Source organism: Hirsutella rhossiliensis, assembly GCF_020360975.1.
Source record: "Hirsutella rhossiliensis strain HR02 chromosome Unknown scaffold00021, whole genome shotgun sequence".
Taxonomy (NCBI): Eukaryota; Fungi; Ascomycota; class Sordariomycetes; order Hypocreales; family Ophiocordycipitaceae; genus Hirsutella; species Hirsutella rhossiliensis.
Window position 1 is genome coordinate 128,615 of NW_025408687.1, and position 20,077 is coordinate 148,691.

The 20,077-nt window shown below is 59.9% G+C and overlaps 4 protein-coding genes across 4 annotated transcripts; 2 read left to right on the forward strand and 2 right to left on the reverse strand.

Annotated features, from left to right (window-relative positions):
- Positions 1-327: 327 nt before the first annotated feature.
- On the forward strand, positions 328-2,259 carry HRG_11460 (snoRNA binding domain, fibrillarin domain-containing protein; the record flags this gene model as incomplete). The annotated part of the gene is made up of 4 exons (XM_044869930.1): positions 328-630; positions 751-982; positions 1,028-1,870; positions 1,952-2,259. The coding sequence occupies 4 exons, from the start codon at positions 328-330 to the stop codon at positions 2,257-2,259; spliced, it is 1,686 nt and encodes a 561-aa protein (XP_044714827.1).
- A 7,763-nt stretch (positions 2,260-10,022) lies between these two features.
- Positions 10,023-10,925, forward strand: HRG_11461 (zinc finger domain-containing protein; the record flags this gene model as incomplete). The annotated part of the gene is made up of 1 exon (XM_044869931.1): positions 10,023-10,925. One exon carries the CDS (start codon positions 10,023-10,025, stop codon positions 10,923-10,925), a length of 903 nt encoding a protein of 300 aa, XP_044714828.1.
- A 3,562-nt stretch (positions 10,926-14,487) lies between these two features.
- Positions 14,488-15,799, reverse strand: HRG_11462 (acetokinase family domain-containing protein; the record flags this gene model as incomplete). The annotated part of the gene is made up of 3 exons (XM_044869932.1): positions 14,488-14,971; positions 15,025-15,042; positions 15,126-15,799. The coding sequence occupies 3 exons, from the start codon at positions 15,797-15,799 to the stop codon at positions 14,488-14,490; spliced, it is 1,176 nt and encodes a 391-aa protein (XP_044714829.1).
- A 1,079-nt stretch (positions 15,800-16,878) lies between these two features.
- On the reverse strand, positions 16,879-19,840 carry HRG_11463 (fungal specific transcription factor domain-containing protein; the record flags this gene model as incomplete). The annotated part of the gene is made up of 6 exons (XM_044869933.1): positions 16,879-17,649; positions 17,701-17,943; positions 17,999-18,662; positions 18,728-18,997; positions 19,050-19,482; positions 19,534-19,840. The coding sequence occupies 6 exons, from the start codon at positions 19,838-19,840 to the stop codon at positions 16,879-16,881; spliced, it is 2,688 nt and encodes an 895-aa protein (XP_044714830.1).
- Positions 19,841-20,077: the final 237 nt, after the last annotated feature.

Below are 20,077 nucleotides of genomic sequence, written 5' to 3' on the forward strand. Positions count from 1 at the left end.
GGGCGCCGCGGCTTTGTTCTTGACCTTCGGGGGGCCCCTCGAGGACTCCATGGTGCTTCTGGCGCCGAGGCTGGACGAGAGGAGAGAGTTGGAGAATTCGACCGGCCGTCGTTGCTTCCAGCCCCGTGACTTGCCAAATTTCATCGATAAGATAAGAAAGGGTGCCTAGCCTTGCCTCGCGGCGCACGGACCAAGTCTGTCATCATTTCAGCCTCGTTTGCAGCCAGAAACCATTTATTCTTCCCGGCCTGCTCCTATTACATTCACCACGGTCTGAGCCTCCCATCTACGTCCCTTCAGCCGCCCATCGTGAGAATCGTCGTCACCATGGCCACGGTCGCGGAGGAACTACTCAACGACTTTGGAAGCCTGGGAGATGAGGCCGACGAGGAAAACGATGGCCTCGTGTACGCAGAAAAGGCCCACGGAGGGCGCGACGACGCCATGGAGCTGGATGGCCAACACGCCGCCCAGCAGGACGATTTCCCAGACGAACATGCGGGCAACGACTTGCACGACCTCGAGGATGCCGAGGCGACCAAGGCCAGAGTAGAGAAGATGAAGCTCGGCGATGTCAAGGATGTGCGCAGCGTGGCTAGCCTGATGCAGACTCTGGAGCCCGTCATGGAGGTCAGTAAACCCCCCTCCCCTCTGCCATGCCAGAGGCGCCCTCCCCTACGTTTCATGCAGAGTTGTTTACATTCGGCTCCTCAAGAAGTAGACCTAACGTTTTGCCCGTGACCGCTGCAGAAAATCGCCCATTTCCGATCGCAATCATCGACGCAGACGGCTGTCGTTGGCAACATCGAGGACCACCCCGAGTACAGCCTGTTGACGCAGTCGAACAACCTCTCGACCATGATTGACGGCGAGGTGGCTCTCGTCCACAAGTTTACACGCGATCACTACTCGACTCGCTTCCCCGAACTAGAGAGGCTTGTCACCACGCCTCTAGAGTATGCCAAGGTCGTGACCATTATCGGCAACGGACCCATGACCTCGGATAGCATCAAGGCTCTCCAGACAGCCACGGACAATCCACTGGGAATGGGACTGAAGGCCGTCTTGGACGGGCCGTCTCTCATGATTGTGACGGTGGAAGCAACGACCTCCAAGGGCGACGAGATGAGCGACGATGAGCTGCAGCGCGTGCGGCAGGCCTGCGACATGGTCATTTCCCTCCACCGGGCCAAGCTCATCCTCACAGAATACGTCCAGTCGCGCATGACCGTTTTTGCCCCGAACCTGACAGCCCTCATTGGGTCCCTCACGGCGGCGCAGCTGCTCAATGCCGCCGGCGGCCTGACGGGCCTGTCCAAGACACCAGCCTGCAACATCCCGTCGTGGGGATCCAAGAAGAGACAGGCAGGCCTGGCTACCAACATTGGGATCCGCCAGCAAGGGTACCTGTACCATTCGGAGATGGTTCAGCACATACCAAACGACATGAAAAAGCAGGCCATGCGGATTGTCGCGGCGAAGCTGGTCCTGGCAGCGCGAGTGGACCGGATTCACTCAAGCCCCGACGGCAGAACGGGGGATGAGCTGAGGTCGGCTTGCATTGAGCGGCTTGAGAAGCTAACGGAGCCTCCGCCGAACAAGGGGCAACGGGCGCTCCCCATCCCGGACGACAAGCCGTCTCGCAAGCGGGGCGGACGGAGAGCGAGAAAGGCCAAGGAAGCGCTTGCAATGACGGATCTACGCAAAGAGCAGAACCGCATGGCGTTTGGCAAGGAGGAGCAGGAGGTCGGGTACGGCACGGGGGAAAGCACCGTGGGCATGGGCATGATTGGACAAAAGAACGACGGCAGGATCAGGGCCCTCCAGGTTGACAACCGCACGCGGGCGAAGCTCAGCGCCAAGAACAAGGGCTGGGGAGGAGTGGGCGCAGGAGGCGCCGCCTCCAACATAGGCTTTGGGCAGCCGGCGGGCGTGGACCTCGGAGGCAAAGGGCTGCGAGCTGCGGGGGTGGGCAGCTCGGCCAGAGGAGCCGTGGGCACGACGTCGTCGCTCACGTTTACGCCGGTGCAAGGCCTCGAGCTCGTGGACCCGAAGGTACGGTCGCAGCTAGGCCAGAAGCGCAAGGCAGAAGAGGACCGATGGTTCAAGGGCGGATCGTTTACGCAGGTTGGCAGTGGTGGCGGCGGGTCAAGCGCGGATGTCGGGTCGGGCGGCTTCAAGGTGCCGGAGGTGCCGGCGGCGAAACGGGTCGACACGGGTGCGACCAAGATGGAGCCGCCGCCGAGCCGGAAGCAATGAGGTGCTGAGCAATGAGGCCAAGCGACGGCGGTTTTTCTTGCCTCTTATTTCCCTTACTTCTTGTTTCCCCTTGGAGGCGGGGGACTAGCAGGAAATATCATGCCTGTCTCGGGGGAAGGCTGTCGTTCATTTCTTTTCTCACTTCACCTGGGCGATGGACTCACTTTGCGGCCAGATGTCGAGCATGCATGGTCTGCAAAACATGGGGAAGCCTAGCTAGGCAGGGCGGCAACGGAGGCATGGCGGGCAGAATAGTCGAAGCGAATGCAGTAACAAGTCTTACAAGGATGGGCGATTAGATGTGGGTGTGGGCAGTACTGTGCGCAAATGCATGCAGGGCCGTAAGCATGGAGAAGCAACATGGGCCTCTGTGGAATGGCATGTAAAACCTCGAGGGATAGGTATGCAAGATGCAAGCCCTCGCGGGGGAGAGGGGGTCCCCAGCACGACCCTGTCCCTGAGCGGTGACCGAGGCGAGAGGGGGGGGGGGGATTGACAGATCTCGATGGGCGCCAGAAGTGAGGCATTGTCTGCATGGCGCAAAAACATGCCTCTGGGGGCGAAACCAGCATTCACTCGCACGGGTGGGAAAGTCAAGTCAAGCCAGAACGGACGGGGGAGGGGGGTGTGCGTGCTGAGTTGGGCTGCATTAGGCCGGCGGCGGCGGGCTTATACAGGATTGGATCAAAGACAAGCAACAGGAAGAATGCGGCAAAGAAGGAAAAACATGGGCATCTTGTCTCACGGCATCGAGATCTATGGGATGGAAATGGATGTTGATGGGAAAGGGGGGGCTTGAGAAAGGAGATTTCATGCGTGCGGCATATGCTTGGAAGAGAGTTGAGCACGGGACAGTTGGGCCCGGCGGAAGAGCCCGTGCGAGTCAGTGAGCAGGATAAGGTGAGGGTGAGGAAACGAAGATGCTTGGCCAGAGTCTCGCGTCTGGATGAGTAGCGATTGTCATCCACGTGTGGTACCCCTTTCTCTCCCCTCCGCAGGTCAGCTAGCCGCAGGCACTCGTTCATCCATCCACCACGGGCATCGACATCCGCGATCTTGTTTCTGGGTTCCTCCATGGATCCCCACGGCCAGTCCCCCTCTTGTTATTCTCCCTGTTTCCCGGCTTCTTGCCCCATGGCCACTCTTTACCACCCCTTTTCCAACTCTTGTCTTTCCACCTACAGCGGCCCCATTCATATCATTAGTCGACATGATAACTCATAGCCGGCCTGCAGCAAGGTCGGGGAATCAATAACAAAAGATGAATACACTCGCCCCCTGCACGGGTGAGACGGCCTAAAGTGGGATCTCCTCTGTGTCTCTTCACGGCGACGCCTCTCACCGTCTAGATGGAACGCACGCCCCCCTGCCTTTGTCGGTAGCCGGGAGACACGAGGGGTCGAGCAAGGGGACGCAAGAGGTCCCTCAGTCATGGCAGTGACATCATTGACGCAGCCCGGTCTGGCATAAGCATACCAGAGGTTCATGTGTACCTGTCAGCCCTCACATTGGCATGGTAGACTCTGTGGCTTGCGCCGGGCGATCGGTAAATTAGAAAGGGAGGAATAAAAGTAAATAAGAAGGGTTCAGTCGAACAAGGTACCGGTAGCGCCAACTCAGCCGACAAAATGGGACAGTGGCCCCGGGAAAGAGGCTGCTAACGATGACCAGGACGCCGCAGCAGCACCGTAGTTGCGTGGAGGCCATCGCCGCTTTGCGGCTGCCGAGGGCGAGAGCCAGTAGCCAGAGAAATGGCTTTGCCTTGCCGCAGTGTGCACACCCCTCCATTCTCCATTGTGTGCCGTGCCTGGTTGGGCGACGGCCCAGGTTAGTCGAGCTGCTTTTCTGGTCGTGCTTGCTTGCTCAACTTGAGCCTGTCGGGCGCTCGATGGCGGCGTCGCCGGCAGTGTTGTTTTGCATGGAGCGAGGCATATGCAATGCATGCACGCCTGTCGCGATGCCATAAAGGACTGCGCTTGTTGGTGGGCCAAGGCTCCGTTGAAGCTCCCGAGGGGAGATGATCAGGGACGTCGCATCGAGGCTCGAACCAAACATTCATCCACAAGCCCGCGTGCACCGAAGAAGAAAAGACGCAGCAGAAGCCACCCCCAGACACACGGGTGGCCGTTGAGCAAGGCGGCGTATCACGCGTGATGTGGCAAAAAGCGCCGAGACTGCCTGCCATCGCGGGAAGGAAAAAAGCTAGAAGTACATGGCCATGGGTACCGCGCCTACTGTACGAAGTCTCACTGTATACAAGGACTTCCTTCGTACGAGCCCGTTTATCAGCCATAGTCGGTCGCCACGAGTGTTTGCAAACGCGACGATTCTGCTAAGAGGTAGGTACAGTACCTAGATAATCGGCCGCATTGCGAGTTTCGCATGATTCCTTCATGGCATTCTCATCCATCCTTCTGCCGGCTCCTCATCCACAATCGCAGCATAGCACCCAGTCGCTCACCGAGAGGCCGACTCTTTGGGCTTTGGACAGTCGGTGTTCAAGGAGAAATGCCAGTCAGCTGCTACGCGAGTACTCCGTATAAGTTACCTTGGTAGCATGCCAGCGGCAAGCATGGTCTATGGAATCAAGCTGTCCCCCAGTCAGTCGGAGAGGGTTCTAAAAAGAAAGAGACGGCGAGCGGGTACTGCACAAGGGGTACCGGTAGGCTGCGACTACTCTATACATGGGGCACTTACCGGGTACGTACTATATGCTGGACCGGCAAACGGGGAATACTTTCTCTACCGAGAAGAAGTCCCTTGATCGACCTGGCCAACGCCGGCCAAAAGCTTGGCTTTCCTGCCTGGATTTCTATTTGGTCCTCCTTTTCTCCGTTACTTGCTCCCCCTCTCTATGGGTCCTCGCTTAAGCTTCTAAAAGTTAAATATTCTAACGAGCGATAGAGGAAAACAGAGCACGCAAGATACCCCGGCCTAGGTTCTGCACCTACTTCTCAAAGAGAGAAGCAAGGAGCAAGTGACCTCTCGTTCCTTCCCCTTCCCGTCTTTGCGGGTCGGCGGGGCAGGGCAAGAAGCGGGGCGGGGCGACGGGCATGTGGCGCTTGCGGGCCTGCCAACCTGGGTGGCTCCCTCCAGCCGCTCTCCACTTTAAAAAACCCCTTCCCTCTCCCCCGAAACGCGAAGGCGGATCTCGATCCGACACCGAAATCTCGATCGGCGTCAACAGGCCCATAATGCACGCCAGCAAGGTACCGTCCTGGGACTGTAGCTTGCTTGCCCCTTTTCGCAAGGCACAAAGCACAGAGTTTGGACCCTAGCACTGCCGCTAGGTACAGGATGTACATATCCGTACTTTGGTAGCGATCGCTCTTGCTGGATGCAGCCTGATCAATTCCGAAAAGGTTAACGAGGGACCCTCCCTCTTTCGTCGTCTCGTCCGTCCTCGTCCACGCATCCCGTCTACACCGTCGGTCGAGTCGAGCTCCCTGGTGTCTTGGCACGAGCTGTCTGCCCAGTATCACCGCCATGCCATGCTCACACGACGTCAACGTTGTGCCGCTGCCGCATGCCATTGCTGGTCCTTGGCTTCTGTGTGCAAGACGCTATTGTGTCCTCAACCCCACAGTCTACTACTGCAGGTCTGTGTCCCGGATGACGATGAGGGCGCTGTCATGATGCAGCCCTGTCTCTTGTAACTGCTGTCAGCGAGAGGGTTTACACATGTTGGATCCGCTGGGTCTCTGGTCAAGCCCGAAAGGCCCAACGACAATACCCGAGCGCTCTGATAGTTGGGTTTCCTCCTTCATTTTTGCATTTATTCGCGTCGAAGGACACCAAGACAGCCGACAGTGGCTTCCTGTGACGTCGACACGTACAATGTACTCACATGAGCCGGGGTCCCAGACCCCAGCAGGCTGCAGGACCCCGAAATGGATAGGTACGGTAGCTCGAGCAGTTGACGTCACGGCGAGATAGCCTGCTCGACGGGATAAACCAGGGCCGGAGCAAATGGCCCGCTGCGAGGAGTGGTTGCTTGCTGTCACATGCCACATGGGGATTAGGAGACAAGCTATGGGAGAAATCCCAAACCTGGTCGACAAAGTCTCCGGCGACGGGCGTAGCGAATGGGAAAAAAGGGCATCCGTGGGCATGATGGTCTTGTGGCAGAATGGCATCCTCGACCACGCCAACCCAAGCACAGCAGCACACGGACGGTCGACCCAAGCAGCTCTTCTGTACTCTGTATTCGTGCCTGTTTACTTGTGACGGCGGAGACCCACTCACTCTTCCCAGCTGGCCCGACGTTTTCCGATCTGTCCGATTATTGGCTGAGGCTCGGAGAGACGGCCCCGGACCCTGGGTGCGACCCTGGATCTTTTTAAGCCTTGCCCGTTCGCAAAGGATGGCCCTCGCTGCTCACACCCCCGCCCTCCCACACTTTCTTTCCAAGGACTCCAGCTATGTGGCGCGTGGGTACACCCGGATACTTGTGTGCGCGGAATAACAAGCTAAACGGGCGATGCCTTACGTCAGGGTCAATTCACGATGACGACGCATTCCCGCCGTCGCTTGTTTGCCGGGCGACACATCAAACGTGCAAGCCCGGGGTGGCTGTGACCTGGCCATGCGAGCCGGAAGGATTGGGCCGGCCCTTGTCATGTACTTGGCAAAAGTCGCCGGCCGCCGTCGTCGTGTGCAAATTGCAGTCGGCGATCGAAACGAGGGGGGTCTGGTGATAGCGATGATTTTTTCTCTACACCGTGGACTCATTCGAACAAACAGGGGATGAAAGGGGGCCACGCACTTTGTGACTAGTCTTTGCTCTCGCAGTGAGCTGTAATAAAAACTGAAGCAAAGGGCGTTGATGCGATTGGGGTTTTCGGCGGTTCTTGTTTATTTTCCCTCCCTCCCTTGGGTCCTGTTGGTCCGGTTGGTGTCGTCAACGCGAACCGAGAACCGGATATCTGGGAATCATTGCGCAATGCAGTACCGAGTCGTTAAGCGACTAATACGACCACATACATACCCCTGGTCTGCGAGATGCGTCTCACGAACTTGTGGCTGGTAGCCAGCAGGCGCGTCGTGGCTTGACCCTTGACCCTCGTGCCAAAAGAGAGCTGTCAAACCTCGATCCTGACGTCACGCGTGCGCGGGTGAGCCGTTGGGAGAGTGAGGCTCCTTCCTTGCTTGGGCTGAGTCCCTTATGCTTGGAAAAAGGGGTCGACTTTGTTGTCGCGATCTAGATCGTGGTGGTGAGATCCGACCCCTTCCCCCCGCTTCATTCCGTGGTACTTGGTCCATGGCGTGCAATGTGATGGGGCTCCCGCCAGAATTCAGGTACCTTGGGTATACGCTAAGACTGGCCCTGGGATGGAGAGTTGGAGAGAGAGACAGAAGGTTGCGGCCAAGGGATGAGAGAGGAAGCGAGAGAGGATAGAGGGAGCAATCTAGCGACGAGTCAGTCAGCAACAAAAGATCGATGAAGCGGGCGCGAGATCTATCGGAAACGAGATCGGTCCCTCGGAGACGCACATGACAATTCCATGGGGGTAATCGGTGCGAATGTCGGCACCTGGACCGAGAGCCTCTCCCTTCGTTGGGATCTGGAACAAAGAAAACACCGATCAAGTCACAGGTGGTACGGATGAGATTGCGGCTCCCACCGGAGGAGATGCCTAAGCAGTTTCGGCTCGCCGCACTGATTCCATCTCCAGGGACCCTACATATCTGGTTTCCAGGCACGCTACCAGCACGCTTTATACGCGGCGAGACCGGGGGGGCCTGGGCATCTGGCGACGAACAACAGGCACGGAAGATGTTGTTAGACCATTATTGAGGGACTCGAGCAAGGTCTACCGGCCCATCTCAGGTGGGCGTGGGTTTCTTGTCATCAAATGCTCGGAAGTCATGGCAGGGTCACGTCAAGGGCAGTAGATGGATGCTTTCGCTTGCCGACAGAGAGGGCAAGAACCAGGCCCCTCGTCAAAGGCCGGCTTCTGGCGCCGAAGATAAAATCCGGGGCGGGCGGAGCGAGCCAAAGGACACTGACGGACGGAAGCGTCGCAAGCTAGTCTGTGGGTGCAAAGGCAGAAAGAAGCTCAAGACGACGAACGAGAAAGCAAGATAGAAAAAACAATGCATGTAAAAACATTGGCTCCATCAAGGCCGCATGCCGTTACGGGCTTGGAGCACCCACACAAGCCTACCAGATTCCCGGAGGGACGGGCGGCCAAGGGAAGCAAATGAAGCCGAGATGGAAGCACCGGCTCGACCACCCAGGAGGAACGGCGGGCGAGTCAGCTTCATGGTCGACCAACCGACAGGCCGTGATTCTTTGGGGCATGCACAGAAATTAGAGTCTGGCACGGATGGACGGGAAGGGACAGCATTTTCTTGGGGGGGTTCAATCGTGATACTCCCTCTCCCTCTCTATCTTGATTACTACTTGCGGTAATCGGCGCTACAGACAGAGGCAGCGTGCTGTTGCTGCAACGAGCACCTCAGGCAGGTACAGACAGATTGCAGGCGAGCTCGCGTGCGGGTCCGCTATGCCCCTCCCCCCCTTCCCGCCGTTGTTTCTCTTTCTCTTGTTCCCTGGCCAAAAAAAAGTCTCCCGGGATTTCTCTCTCCCCCCCTCTCCCATTCTCTCTCTTCGCCTCTTCTCTCGTCTTTTAGCCGGTCTCCAGCAGGCTGGGGGAGTGGCTTGCGTGGCGGCTGTTCCCCGGAGAGGGGCTTGTAGGCCAGTATGTACTGCCTTGTACCTACCTACAGGCCCACTGCACTGCACCCGAGAACCCGGGGGAGCAGAGAAAGAGAGAAATGGGCGTGTGGGGATAAAGAGTGGGGTTGGGGTGAGCGAAGCAGGTGTCCCGGAAGAGTGGAGTCCCCTGCTCGGTACTTACTGCTACTACGCCCCCTACCCCTTCCTCCCCCTCCCCCCCGGGCTTGGGTGTGTGCCGTGGCCCGCCAAGCTCCAGCAACCAGAGGCAGTACTAGAGGTAGGTAGGTACCTTAGGTACCTGGTAGTAACTAGCAGCAGCTACTCGATCCCGTCGATCGCCAAATGGGTTTCATGCGCGACAGGCCAAAAGTCCATCCCTCCCTCCATCCCTCTTCTTCCTTTTCAACACCCGCTTCACGCTTCTCTCCCCATCCCCTTTGCCCTTGTCCGCCCTTTTCTTCTCAAAAGCCGTCTCCCCCCGGCACAGTCCCCTGGCAAGAATCGTCCCTCGGTCTCGTCCGGCACGTTTGCTCCTCTTTCCACCACGATTCCTCTCGTCATCCCGCATCGCGACGTCGACTCGCACCACCAATAACCGCCAGCGCTTGAACATCGTCACCGGCACCCATCAATTCGCCGCTCTTCTCACCTCGATCTCGCTTCTCTTGCAGCCGCTCCAGGCAAACTCTGACCCGCACAGCACTCGAAGTAAGTGCCTGGCTCGCAGTACGAAGGGCGGGAAAAAATACCAATCGACCAAGCTGCGACGGAGCTCTCACACATAGCAAGGGAGGAAAAAGCCGCACTCGTTTATCTTCACCACCAGCGTCACCCGTCTCGCTCCAACCAACCCCCACCTGCCGCCGCCAAGAGAGAGGACCTTGTCAACCTGGGCAGAAGCGCAAATTTGCTTCTTCCTCAATCTTTCCCCGGACAGCACCCGCCAGACATTTTTCCACGACAGAAAAGGCGACGCTTCCGCACCGCTCTCCCTCACGTGTCCTCTGCCGCCACTTCCCTTGAACGCAGACGCAGCCACTCACAACCGCTGCCGGACCATCATTCGCACGGTCTCTTCACCATGCAAGCTCGAAACGCCGCAGGCCGTCAGGTCTCGCTACTCAATGATGACAGCTCTAGCTTCAGCACCAGCCGCCCCAACAGCTACCACCAGCAACGACCAGTCAGCTTCCACTCGGTCAGCCACGGCCTCTCGCGCCCCTATCCCAGCCCGCGCAGCAATTCCTCGTCGCCCAACACGCCCGAGCTGCTGCGGTCGGACTCGTACGACTCGCAGATGAGCAACGATCCCATCTCCCCCTTGACACCGTCGGTGGACTACACCTACCCGCGCGGTTCCCTCTATCTGCCCATGGACGCGCCACCAGCCAAGCGCCCGGCGTACACGGCCAGCAGCAGGGCAACCTCGTTCGATGACGACAGCTCCGCCCAGTCGGGCATGGCTGACCAGCGCCCCAGCAAGCGCTACCCCTGCCGGTATCGCGACAGCCACGGCTGCGAAAAGACGTTTACCACCTCTGGCCACGCCTCGCGCCACTCCAAAATACACACGGCCGAAAAGGCTGTCCAGTGCACCTTCCATGGATGTCAAAAGAAGTTTACCCGCGCCGACAACATGAAGCAGCACCTCGAGACCCACTACAAGGACAAGAGCCGCTCGTCGGGCGTCGCCCGCGTGCACAAGGCGGCGCTGGCCGAAGCCCGCCGCAGCACGAGTGGCTCGAGCCGGAGCCGGCCCACGGTGTCGACGTGCATTGGGGCGCGCGATGCGACACGCTGGGAGGGCGAGCAGCACCACCGGCCGATGCCCTCGCCGCCGCTTCCATCGCCGACAAACAGCGCGGCGTGGGACATGCGCAGCATGAACCTGCCTCTCCTCAGCCGGCCGGTAGCGGCAAGAACACCGAGCACTGGCCTCGACGCCCTGGCCATGGCCGTGGCCTGCCAAGAGGGTGGCTCATGATGGCATGGGGACCCGGAGCCAAAGAAAAAAAACCGAGACCATGCGACGATTGCTCGGTTACATTGGAGCCAGGCGTGTGTCCCTGGGTCAAAAGTACCACTGGTAATGCATAATCGCCGGCGCTGCGTGCGCACCCGCCGCCGTCTCCACACAACCTTCTCAAGCGATCAGGGCGACTTGCGGCCCACCCCACTTCACTTCTCGCTTCTTCTTACCTACCCTGCCCCGACGAGAAGGCTGAGCTTGCTTCCTTTTCGGATACCACTCAGGTGATGGGAGCGACGCGAAAGGTTCCGCCAGGAAACGCACCCGTCCCAAGGGGCCCGGCCTTTGCTTTTGCGGCGCAACGATGCTGCCATTTCTGACGTCTTGCCCCCCCCCTTTTTTTCTATTCGAGGGGCGGGACAGGATTTATTTTGGATGGGACCGGAATACACACATACAAGAGGTTGCATGCACACAGTCGGTCGAGCCATGACATCTGTCAGGGTGGCATTATTGTTTTCTCCCGAATCCCCTTCCCCCCATGCTGGGTCGAGTCCTGTCTGAGGCCCCCCCTGGCTGGGAAGAGTGGACAGAGCCCCGAGCCGAGGGCGGTGACGGGTGCCAGCGCATGCGTTGGGGAAGCGGTCGGGCACATGAGAGCGTCGGCGTTTTATGGACAAGATGGCAGCCCCTGTTGCGCCTCGGGAGACATTTTTACTCTATTTGACAGGTTGCTTGTTATTTTAAGAAGGGAATACACGTTGGTGGACAAGACGGTGGTTTCTTGATGAGGTCACGCAGGCAGAAAGAGGGTGAGGGCAGTACAAGGCACATAGCCGCCTGTTGTCCGAGGCAGGCGCCGAAGCGTGAGAGGAGGAGAGGAGGGGCCTCAATCGATACCAGGATATCATTGACTTCTTCCTTTTCTTCTCTACCTCAATAGTAGCTAATGAAGAGGGTCCAAAGAGGAAATGTGTTTTGTTGTTTTGTTGGGCAGCAGGATATAGCGGGCGCCGCATTGCGATGGTGAGGGTGCATGGGGAATTTGTGGAAAGCCCATGGTTTGGCGGCGCTCGTACTCCCCATGTGCCATGCGTGTATGCCGAGAGCCGTTACACGGCGTCTGCCACCTTTCAGCCCGCGGGCGGCAAGGTATCAAGTCAAGTTATGCGAGGGTGTATGTGACGTTGACGATTGAAAAGGTCCAGGGGCCATTCAGTAGTCAGGGGACCACGTATGTATATACTGTAGGCGTTGTACTGTGCATTCCTTAATGTAGGTAAGGTAGGTACATATGTCGTGTCTTCTTTCCGTGGTCCTTTCTTTTTGTTTCTGTCCTTGTTTCGTCCTCCCCATGCCACTTGGATCATGGCATCCCGTTTCTCGGTGCACTCAAGGTACGTGAGGTAGCAGCAGGCAGAGAGACGGCACACGAGACATACATGGCGAGGTGCATGCGAGTCACGCTTTGCGACTTGACAGTCTGACGAGCGTGGTGGCTTTCCCTGGGTCCTCATGCCTCGCCGGTGTTTTTCTTATTTTTGGGTGTCCCTTGCCTCTTTTGTTTCTAGCTGCTGCCCCCTTGTACTTTCTTGCTTGGCCGAGGAGGGGGGCCAATAGGAAGGAGGATAGAGGGGAGGAGGGAGGGGCTTGCCTGGTTGCATGCTTGCTCCCCTCCCGGAATGTCCTCCGGCCTGCGGCCCTCTTTCCCTCCAATCTCATGCTCTCTCTTGCTGCCTCCACTGAAGAGCCCACCGGCCTCCTCTGCTTGCTTCGCTCATTGGCAAGTTTTCTTCCTTGGCGGGGGAGGAGGAAGAGGAGCTTCATGCCCGGCCGTGACGCACGCGGGAGGCGGGAAGGGGACTGGGGTGGGGCCAATGGAGGTGGGGAAGAAGAAAGGAGGGGGGGCGTGGAGAGGAACATTTCAGACGACGGAAAAGGTTCAAGGCAGGGCGGACAGCATGCTCCGAGCAAGGTTGGATGAGGAAGGAGGGACTGACTGACCCTGATTTGTACCCCAACTCCTCCACATAGGTACATACATACAGTACAAAGGTACGGAGTACGGAAGGTATATAGATATCTAGGTACTTTCAGTACCTGGGTACATACAACGGCAACTTATAGTGGCGAAGGTACCTGACCCAGGTAGATACCTAGGTAGGTACCTGCTTACGGAGTACAAGCACAAATCAATGATTATAGTAATTAACGTATCAATATGTAGACGCAGCAAACTGCCTACACGTATGTACAGTACATTACAATCCACAGCAAGCATCTTCACCAAAGGCCAAGTCCGGGCCAAGTCCGTATTCATGCGCGCGCATGCCGTACGCTCACACGCGCAAAGAGACCGAGCACGATCAAGTAAGTGCCTGTCGGACGGCTTTGGCCGAGGTCAAGCAAGCAGCCCGGAAGGGACGGAACCCCGAAAACGGATCACCACCGCCCAGATGTAACGTGGGAAGTGCTGTATGTCCGTCCATAACGTTGAGCCAGCAAATAGGTTACTCTGTCTCAACGACTCAACAATCTTCGAGCAAGGCACAAGGAACGTGTCAAAACACGGCAACAGCGGAAATCGAGAGGGACAGGCGAGAAAGAGGTGCCCGAGGCAGCCGAACACCTCCCCGCCCAACTCCACTCAAGCATCCACCCCACGGTCGGGAGATTTTTTTTTCTTTTTTTCCTTCCTCAGCATTCGCAAAGGGCCCATGGGAACAGGTCTTGGCAGGCAGACAGAGACGGGTCCGGCGGGAGAGGAGCCAAGCCCTGTCGGAGGGAGAGTTGCGAGTGGATGGTTGACGTGACCGAGGCAAAAGCAGGGTCCTGTGTGCGTCATGCTCATGCTCCGCTTCTCGTCCGGACCCCCGAAGAAGCTCGGGCTCGTCTACTGTACAGTATGCTGGGCAACGAAAGGACCCGAAGTCTTCGCACGCATATGCATACCTTTGATGGGCGAACACATGCGCAACGCAACGCAACGCGCACCTCGCCAACAGATACGATCACGAGCTCTGCCTGCCCATTGCTCTCTACGTGCTCACATGAACGGCCAAGCAGAGGCCGGTCTCAAGAACGACGTCATGGTCGTGACAAGGGGAAACGACACAGACAAGGCCTTGCTCGGCATCTGAACCAAGGATCCTTGCGCCAAGCCGTCTGCCGACTCGCTGCTGCTCCCGCTGCTCCTCCCGCGTGCTCCTCCCGCGTGTCCCTCCCGCAGCATGAGCTCGCGATACATGTATGTACATACAGGGGGCCCGAAGTAAGGCGGCAAAGGTACAATGACGGCGCAGTCGACGATGGCGCACAATGCTCCGCTTCATACGTCATAACGTGCAAGTCCAGCGCTCGCTACCAACATCTGGCTGCCCAAACGCCTTCTTCGCCGGCTCCGGAGACAAGGGAAATAGAAAGCAAAGGAAGAAGAGGCTTCATCACCACGCAAGGGCCTTTCTCCATGCCGACGAGACACCAGCCGTGGCTTGGCGTCTTGGCCGCCTCCTCAACCTCCATACACGCCTGCGCTGCCCGACACCCGGTGGCAGGCAGACAGGCATCTGGGACGTCCTCACCTCCACAGCTCCTCCCTGGCCGTGCACATTCGCGCCATCTCAAACTGCTCGTCGGTCCGGCACACCAGGACGCCGTGCTTGGCTCCCTCGGCGCCCACGTTCTGCACAACCCCCTCGCCGCTCGCCCCGTTGCGCCGCTCGTCCAGCGCAAACCCGAGGCAGCCCGTCGCCTCGACCACGGCGCGCCTCAGCCTGGTGTCCTCTCCGCCAATGCCGCCCGCGAAGACAAGGGCGTCGACCTCGCCGCGCAGCGACACGTAGTAGCTGCCGACGAAGCCGCAGATGCGGTCCACCATCAGGTCGAAGGCAAGCCTGTGCCGCGCCTCGTCGGACCCCGAGATGACGCCAAAGTCTGTCGTCCCCGTGAGGCACTTCCATCCACTCTCCCTGTTGAGGATCTCCTCGGCCTTTGAAATGTGCAAGTCCCTTGTCGACGCCGGCGACAGCTTTCCCGCATCGCTGGCGTAGTGGAAAACGAGGCTGCGCAGCGTCAGTCGCGTCTCACGTAAAACGCCAGTCCAAGTGCTACCAACCCTGGGTCGACGCTCCCGCTGTGGGTAGCGCCCGGGAGCCCGGCCACGGGCGTCAAGCCCATGCTCGTATCCCCCAGCTCTTGCCGCGCTTGATGGCGCACGCGCTGGCGCCGCTGCCCAGGTGCAGAGCTATGACGTTGAGGGAGCCGAGATCCTTGTCTAGGAACTCGGCAACGGAGCGGGCGATGAAGGGGTAGCTGATGCCATGGAAGCCATACTTGCGCAGGCGATTCTTCCTCGCAACTTGCGGGTCGACGGGGTAGGTGGAGATGTGGGCGGGGATGGAGGCGTGGAACTGCGAGTCGAAGCAGGCCAGGTTGGCGGCGCGCGGGAGCTGCTTGATGCATGAGGCGACAATGGCCAGCGCGGCGCCGTTGTGCAGGGGGGCGAGGTCGCTCAGCCGCTCAAGGTGGTGGTGGTACGTCTGCCTGGTGATGAGCTGCGCGTCGCCGTAGTCACCCCCGTGCACGATGCGGTGGCAGGCAATGGCGACGTCATCCTCAGAGCCCACGTCGCGCAGGTCGGCGTCGTCGACGAGCGTGTCGAGCAGCAACCGGAACGCATCGTCCTGGCCGCCAACGCCACCGTCGACTTCCTTGTCCTCGATGACGGGCCGGCCCGGCGGCCGCTCATACCGGAGGCGCGCGGGCGGCGCCGTGAGGCCGCTGACCTGGGCGTCGGCGAGGTGCCGCGGAGTTGCGCGCGCCGAGGTGGCCGCGTAGACGGAGACTTTGACAGAGCTGGACCCGGCGTTGATGGCGAGGATGACCTTCATGGCCGCCGGGGGTGGTGGTGGTGCCTTGGCGGGATGGTGATGGGCCGGGCCCCTGGGCCTGGTGTGGACTGGCGACTTGCCGGGTTCCAAGTGAGAGGCAACCCGTCGTAGATGTCCACCCTTGTGCTTGTTGTCCAAAGCTTCGTGTACGTCGATGACGACAAGTGGTCGTTGGGGGGGGTTTCGCTGCAGTCCGGCGTCGCGCCACGTGACGGGTGACCTCAGACCTCGCTGCCCCCTTTTCATGCCCGACAGCATTGATAGTCCATCTCGTGGCAATAGTCCCTCCCGTATTCGAGTTGAGCGCGAACATGATTCTCTACTCTTCTTTAGGGGCGCAGTCGTCGGTGGCCGAGTGCGTGGATGGGGAGTTGCACTCGGTGCAGATACATCAGATGCCCCGGATACAGGGAGGGGCGCCTCTCACCAGCGACATCCAGACACACAAACCCTCCCCCCTCACCCATCCAGAGCGCGCGAGAATTCCCAAAGAGTGGTGATGTGGTGAGAGTATCCAGCGTCTCGTCAAGAACTCGCCGCCCCCGTTTGCAGGAACCGCCGTTGCCCCCCGGCTCACCGCTCCGGGCCCGGTCCGCTCCGGGAAACAACCTCTGGCTCCGCCGGCGCGGGCCCCCTTCTGCCGAGATGCTCCCCCGCTCCTCTGCGATGCGAGCTGCGGCCAGGCCCGCACCGTCGTTTGTCGCCGAAGAGCCGAGCCAAGCCCAGTCTGGCCCCCGTCGCCCACGTCGTAAGTCGTTTAACATGGTCCCAGCAAGTTCAAGCCATACTGGCCCCAGCCTCGCGCCCAGATACCCTTCTCTCCTGAATGAAAGAAAGAGAGAGAGAAGGGGGGGGGTAAGCCACCGATGCACCGACATGGCTCCCCAGAGGCGAAAGAATAGAAGAAGAGAAACCTCATCGCTGGCATAATCCCGAAAGTCGCTCGCTGCCCGTCCACAGACGTTCGTCCAGTCGTCTAAGCCAGCCACCCACCTGGTAAACTACCCAAACACCCCAAAACCCCCATTCAAGCCGCTTTTTTTCTTCTCCTTCTCCCCCATTCATGGACCAGCTCCCCCTCAGCCCCTCATGTGCGTGTCGTTGCCAGAGTCCCACGACGACAGGTCCATGGCATCCATGGGCCCCATGTTCATCAGCGCGCGCAACACGCCCTCGCCCAGCGGCGGCATCCCCGATGCCTGCCCGCCCATGTCTGGCCACCCGTTGGACGCCATGCCGAAGGCTGCCGCCGCCTCCCCGCCGCCCATGCTCCCCCCCGTGGTGGTGAATCCGCTCAGCCCGCCAAAGAAGCCCGCCGCGCCGCCGCCGACGTCCATGCCCGCGCCCGCGCCCATCATGCTCTGCTGCGGCGAGATAGGGCTCGCCCGGAACGACGAGGACTCGCGGCCCGATCCGCCGCCCATGGCCGCTCCAGGTGCCAGGTGTGACCTGCCGTCAGAGCCGGCGCCGCTCGACTTTGGTGTTGGTCCGCTCGACTGCCCGGCTTCCGGCGACTCGCGTGTTTCGGCCTTGTCGCCGCCGCCATCTCCAAACCCAGAAAGCGGCCCCCCGCTCGTCGATCCGTTCCTATCGTGCACGGGGCCCGAGGTGGGCGTCAGCCCCGGCATTGACGGTTGGTCGGCCGGGAGCCACGCTTGTCCGAAGCCGCTGGGGCTGGGCCCTTGGCTGTCGCCTTGCGCCTCCGCTAGGTCCTGCGCGCCGCCATCGTTGCCGGGGACCTTCAGGAAATGACAATCGTTACGGTACGCCAGGATCCCCTGCACACCATCCGGGTCGTCGCATGCTGTCCTCGCCTTGGCGGCCGGGTTGCCCGTGTTCGCCAGCCCGGGCTGTTGCAAGTCAGAATCTGGCGTCTTGCCTAGCGAGCATGATGGACTCACGCTGTCGCCTGGACGCGGAAACGCATTTCTCAGCTTGGGGATCCGCGTGGCCAGGGCCTCAAAGTCGACGTCGAGCTGGACGAGGAACGATTCCGTCAGGGGATTCCGTCGCTTCAGGGCGTTCATGGCCGAAAGCAGGAACCGGAGGGAGTCGGTCGTCTGGGCGTCGTCCGGCCGGCTCTTGAGGTACTGGACAAACACCCGGGCGGCGACGTAGAGACAAAAGGATATGAATGGATTCATCTGCCAGCCGTTAGCCACAGCCCCATCGTCGGCACCCTATTGGAGGGCATCTCACCGCAGACAGGTCCATGTGCGAAATGGTCCTCATGATGCTGGCAATCTCGTTGGCCGCCGTGATGCAGCGCACTTTGCTCTCCGAGCTGACCGATGTCCCGAGCTTGTTCTTCTCTGCCTTGAAGATGGCGGCTTGGTGCAGACAGATGGTCGAGGTGTGGATGCTCATGTTGGTGAAGACGACGTTGGGATTCGACAGCCCGGTGGGGAGCTTGAGGTGAGAGGGGAGACAGAGCGACGTGTTGAGGAGAATGCCGTCCATTTGGCGGTGGCGTTTCCAAAAGGGGCCGTTGAGGTCGTGGTCAAGGTCGTCGTCATCGGGACGGTGCAGATGGACGAGGTTGCGGCCAAAGAGGCAGGCCAGGAGGACGATGCCGCCAAACGACGACAGCTTCCCGGCGCCCGAGGGATTCGTGCTCTCGGAGAGTGTCTGCGTCTGCTCGGGCCTGCTCATGTCGAATGCCTCTTCCGAGGCGGGCAGCTTCGTCATGATGTCCCTCTCGTCAATGGTCATGGGCCACCCTGTTCCGATGCTTGCGTACCGGTCTTCGCAAAAGGCCATCCAGAAGGTGCGCCTGCGCTCCTCGCGCTCCGTCCAGTCCTTGGGGGGTGGGAGACACTGCTTGACGTCGAGGCCGGTGCCGTCTAGACGATGCAGACCGATCCTGTTTGACTTGGTCAGCTTTCAGGTGGCAGGGCGGAGAGAATGAAGACCAAGTGCCAGGCTTACATCTGGCAGAGGCGCACGGCCGATCCCGTGTTGATCCAGGCGCGCGGAAAGTACATCATTTTCATCTCGTAGCAGGCCAGCAGGATGTGTGTCTGGCAGTGCGCGACGGATATCATGTGCTCCCCATAGCCCTTGACATAGTCTGCCTCGACGTACTTGCGCGCCCGCTGGTAAAAGAGGTCCTTGAGGTCGGCATACTTGTCCGAGATGGAGCATGCCAAGGTCCACATGGCATAGCGCAGGCAGACGGGTGGGCGCTGGTTGGGTGCTCTCAAGAAGGCGTCAGTCGAGCCGAGGACACGGGGGGGAATTGGTTGCTTACAGGTTCATGGCGGCGAGGTAGCGGAAGCGGTGGATCATGGGGATCGAGGGATGGACCTTTTCAAAGTAGACCTGGTGGAGCTCGTCGATGGTCTCCTGGGGCGGCAGGGGTTCCTCGAGGCCAAGGCCAATCATCTCCCAGGTGAAGTTGCCGCCGACGCTGCTCATGGGGATGCCCATGTTTGCGTTGAAATTGAAGTCGTCGAGGGCGGCCGTCTGGGGCGACTCGCCGCTGTTGAAGCGCTGCTGCTGCAGCTGCCAGCGCGCGTCCATGTCCCGGTCAGCAGCAATGGGCATTGGGGGGTTCGCAACGGATATGTTTGTGGAGGCGGCGGCGGCGGCAGAGGGGAGGGTGACGCCTATTGTCTTTGCCGGGCTTGCACTCGTCGGCGGAAGAGGAGGGTCCTGGGTCTTGAGGAGCGTCTCGACTTGTTCTGCACGGCAGGGTCAGCGACGGAGTCGTCGGGCAAGCTGGCTCTGCTCACTCAGGCGCTCCTCGAGGGCCTTTACGTATCCACGCTTAGGCCCGCTCTTCCTCCGCTGCTCGTCGTAGGCGCAGGTGTGTCCGAGGCGCGAGCATGTGCTGCAGCTGGGCCGTCCGCCGTCGCACTTGAGCTTGCGCTTGCGGCAGATCATGCACGCGAGGCGCTTGGGCTTGGGGACGCCGGCGTTGTCAGCGGCGGCGACGAGGGAGGCCGAGGACTCGCGGGGCGCGTCGGGACCAGGGCCGGGGCCGTTTGCTTCGCCGGCGTTGCCGTTGCTCGAAGAGCCGTTGTCCGACGAGTCGGCCATGTCGAGTCTGCTCCCGCTTCGCTTGTGCGACGCCGAACGGCGGGCGGGCGGTGGTCGCACGGGAGGGCCGACGGGCGGCTCCGTCTGCGGGACGAGAAGCGTAGGTCGGGCTCGGCGGAGGAGCAAGTCAGTAAGTATGTTGAGGGGAGAATGAGATTGATAAACTGCTATGGCAGCCGACCGCCTTTGCTGGACGCAGGTAGGGTAGATGATGATGGCCCAAAGTCGCAAGAGTGA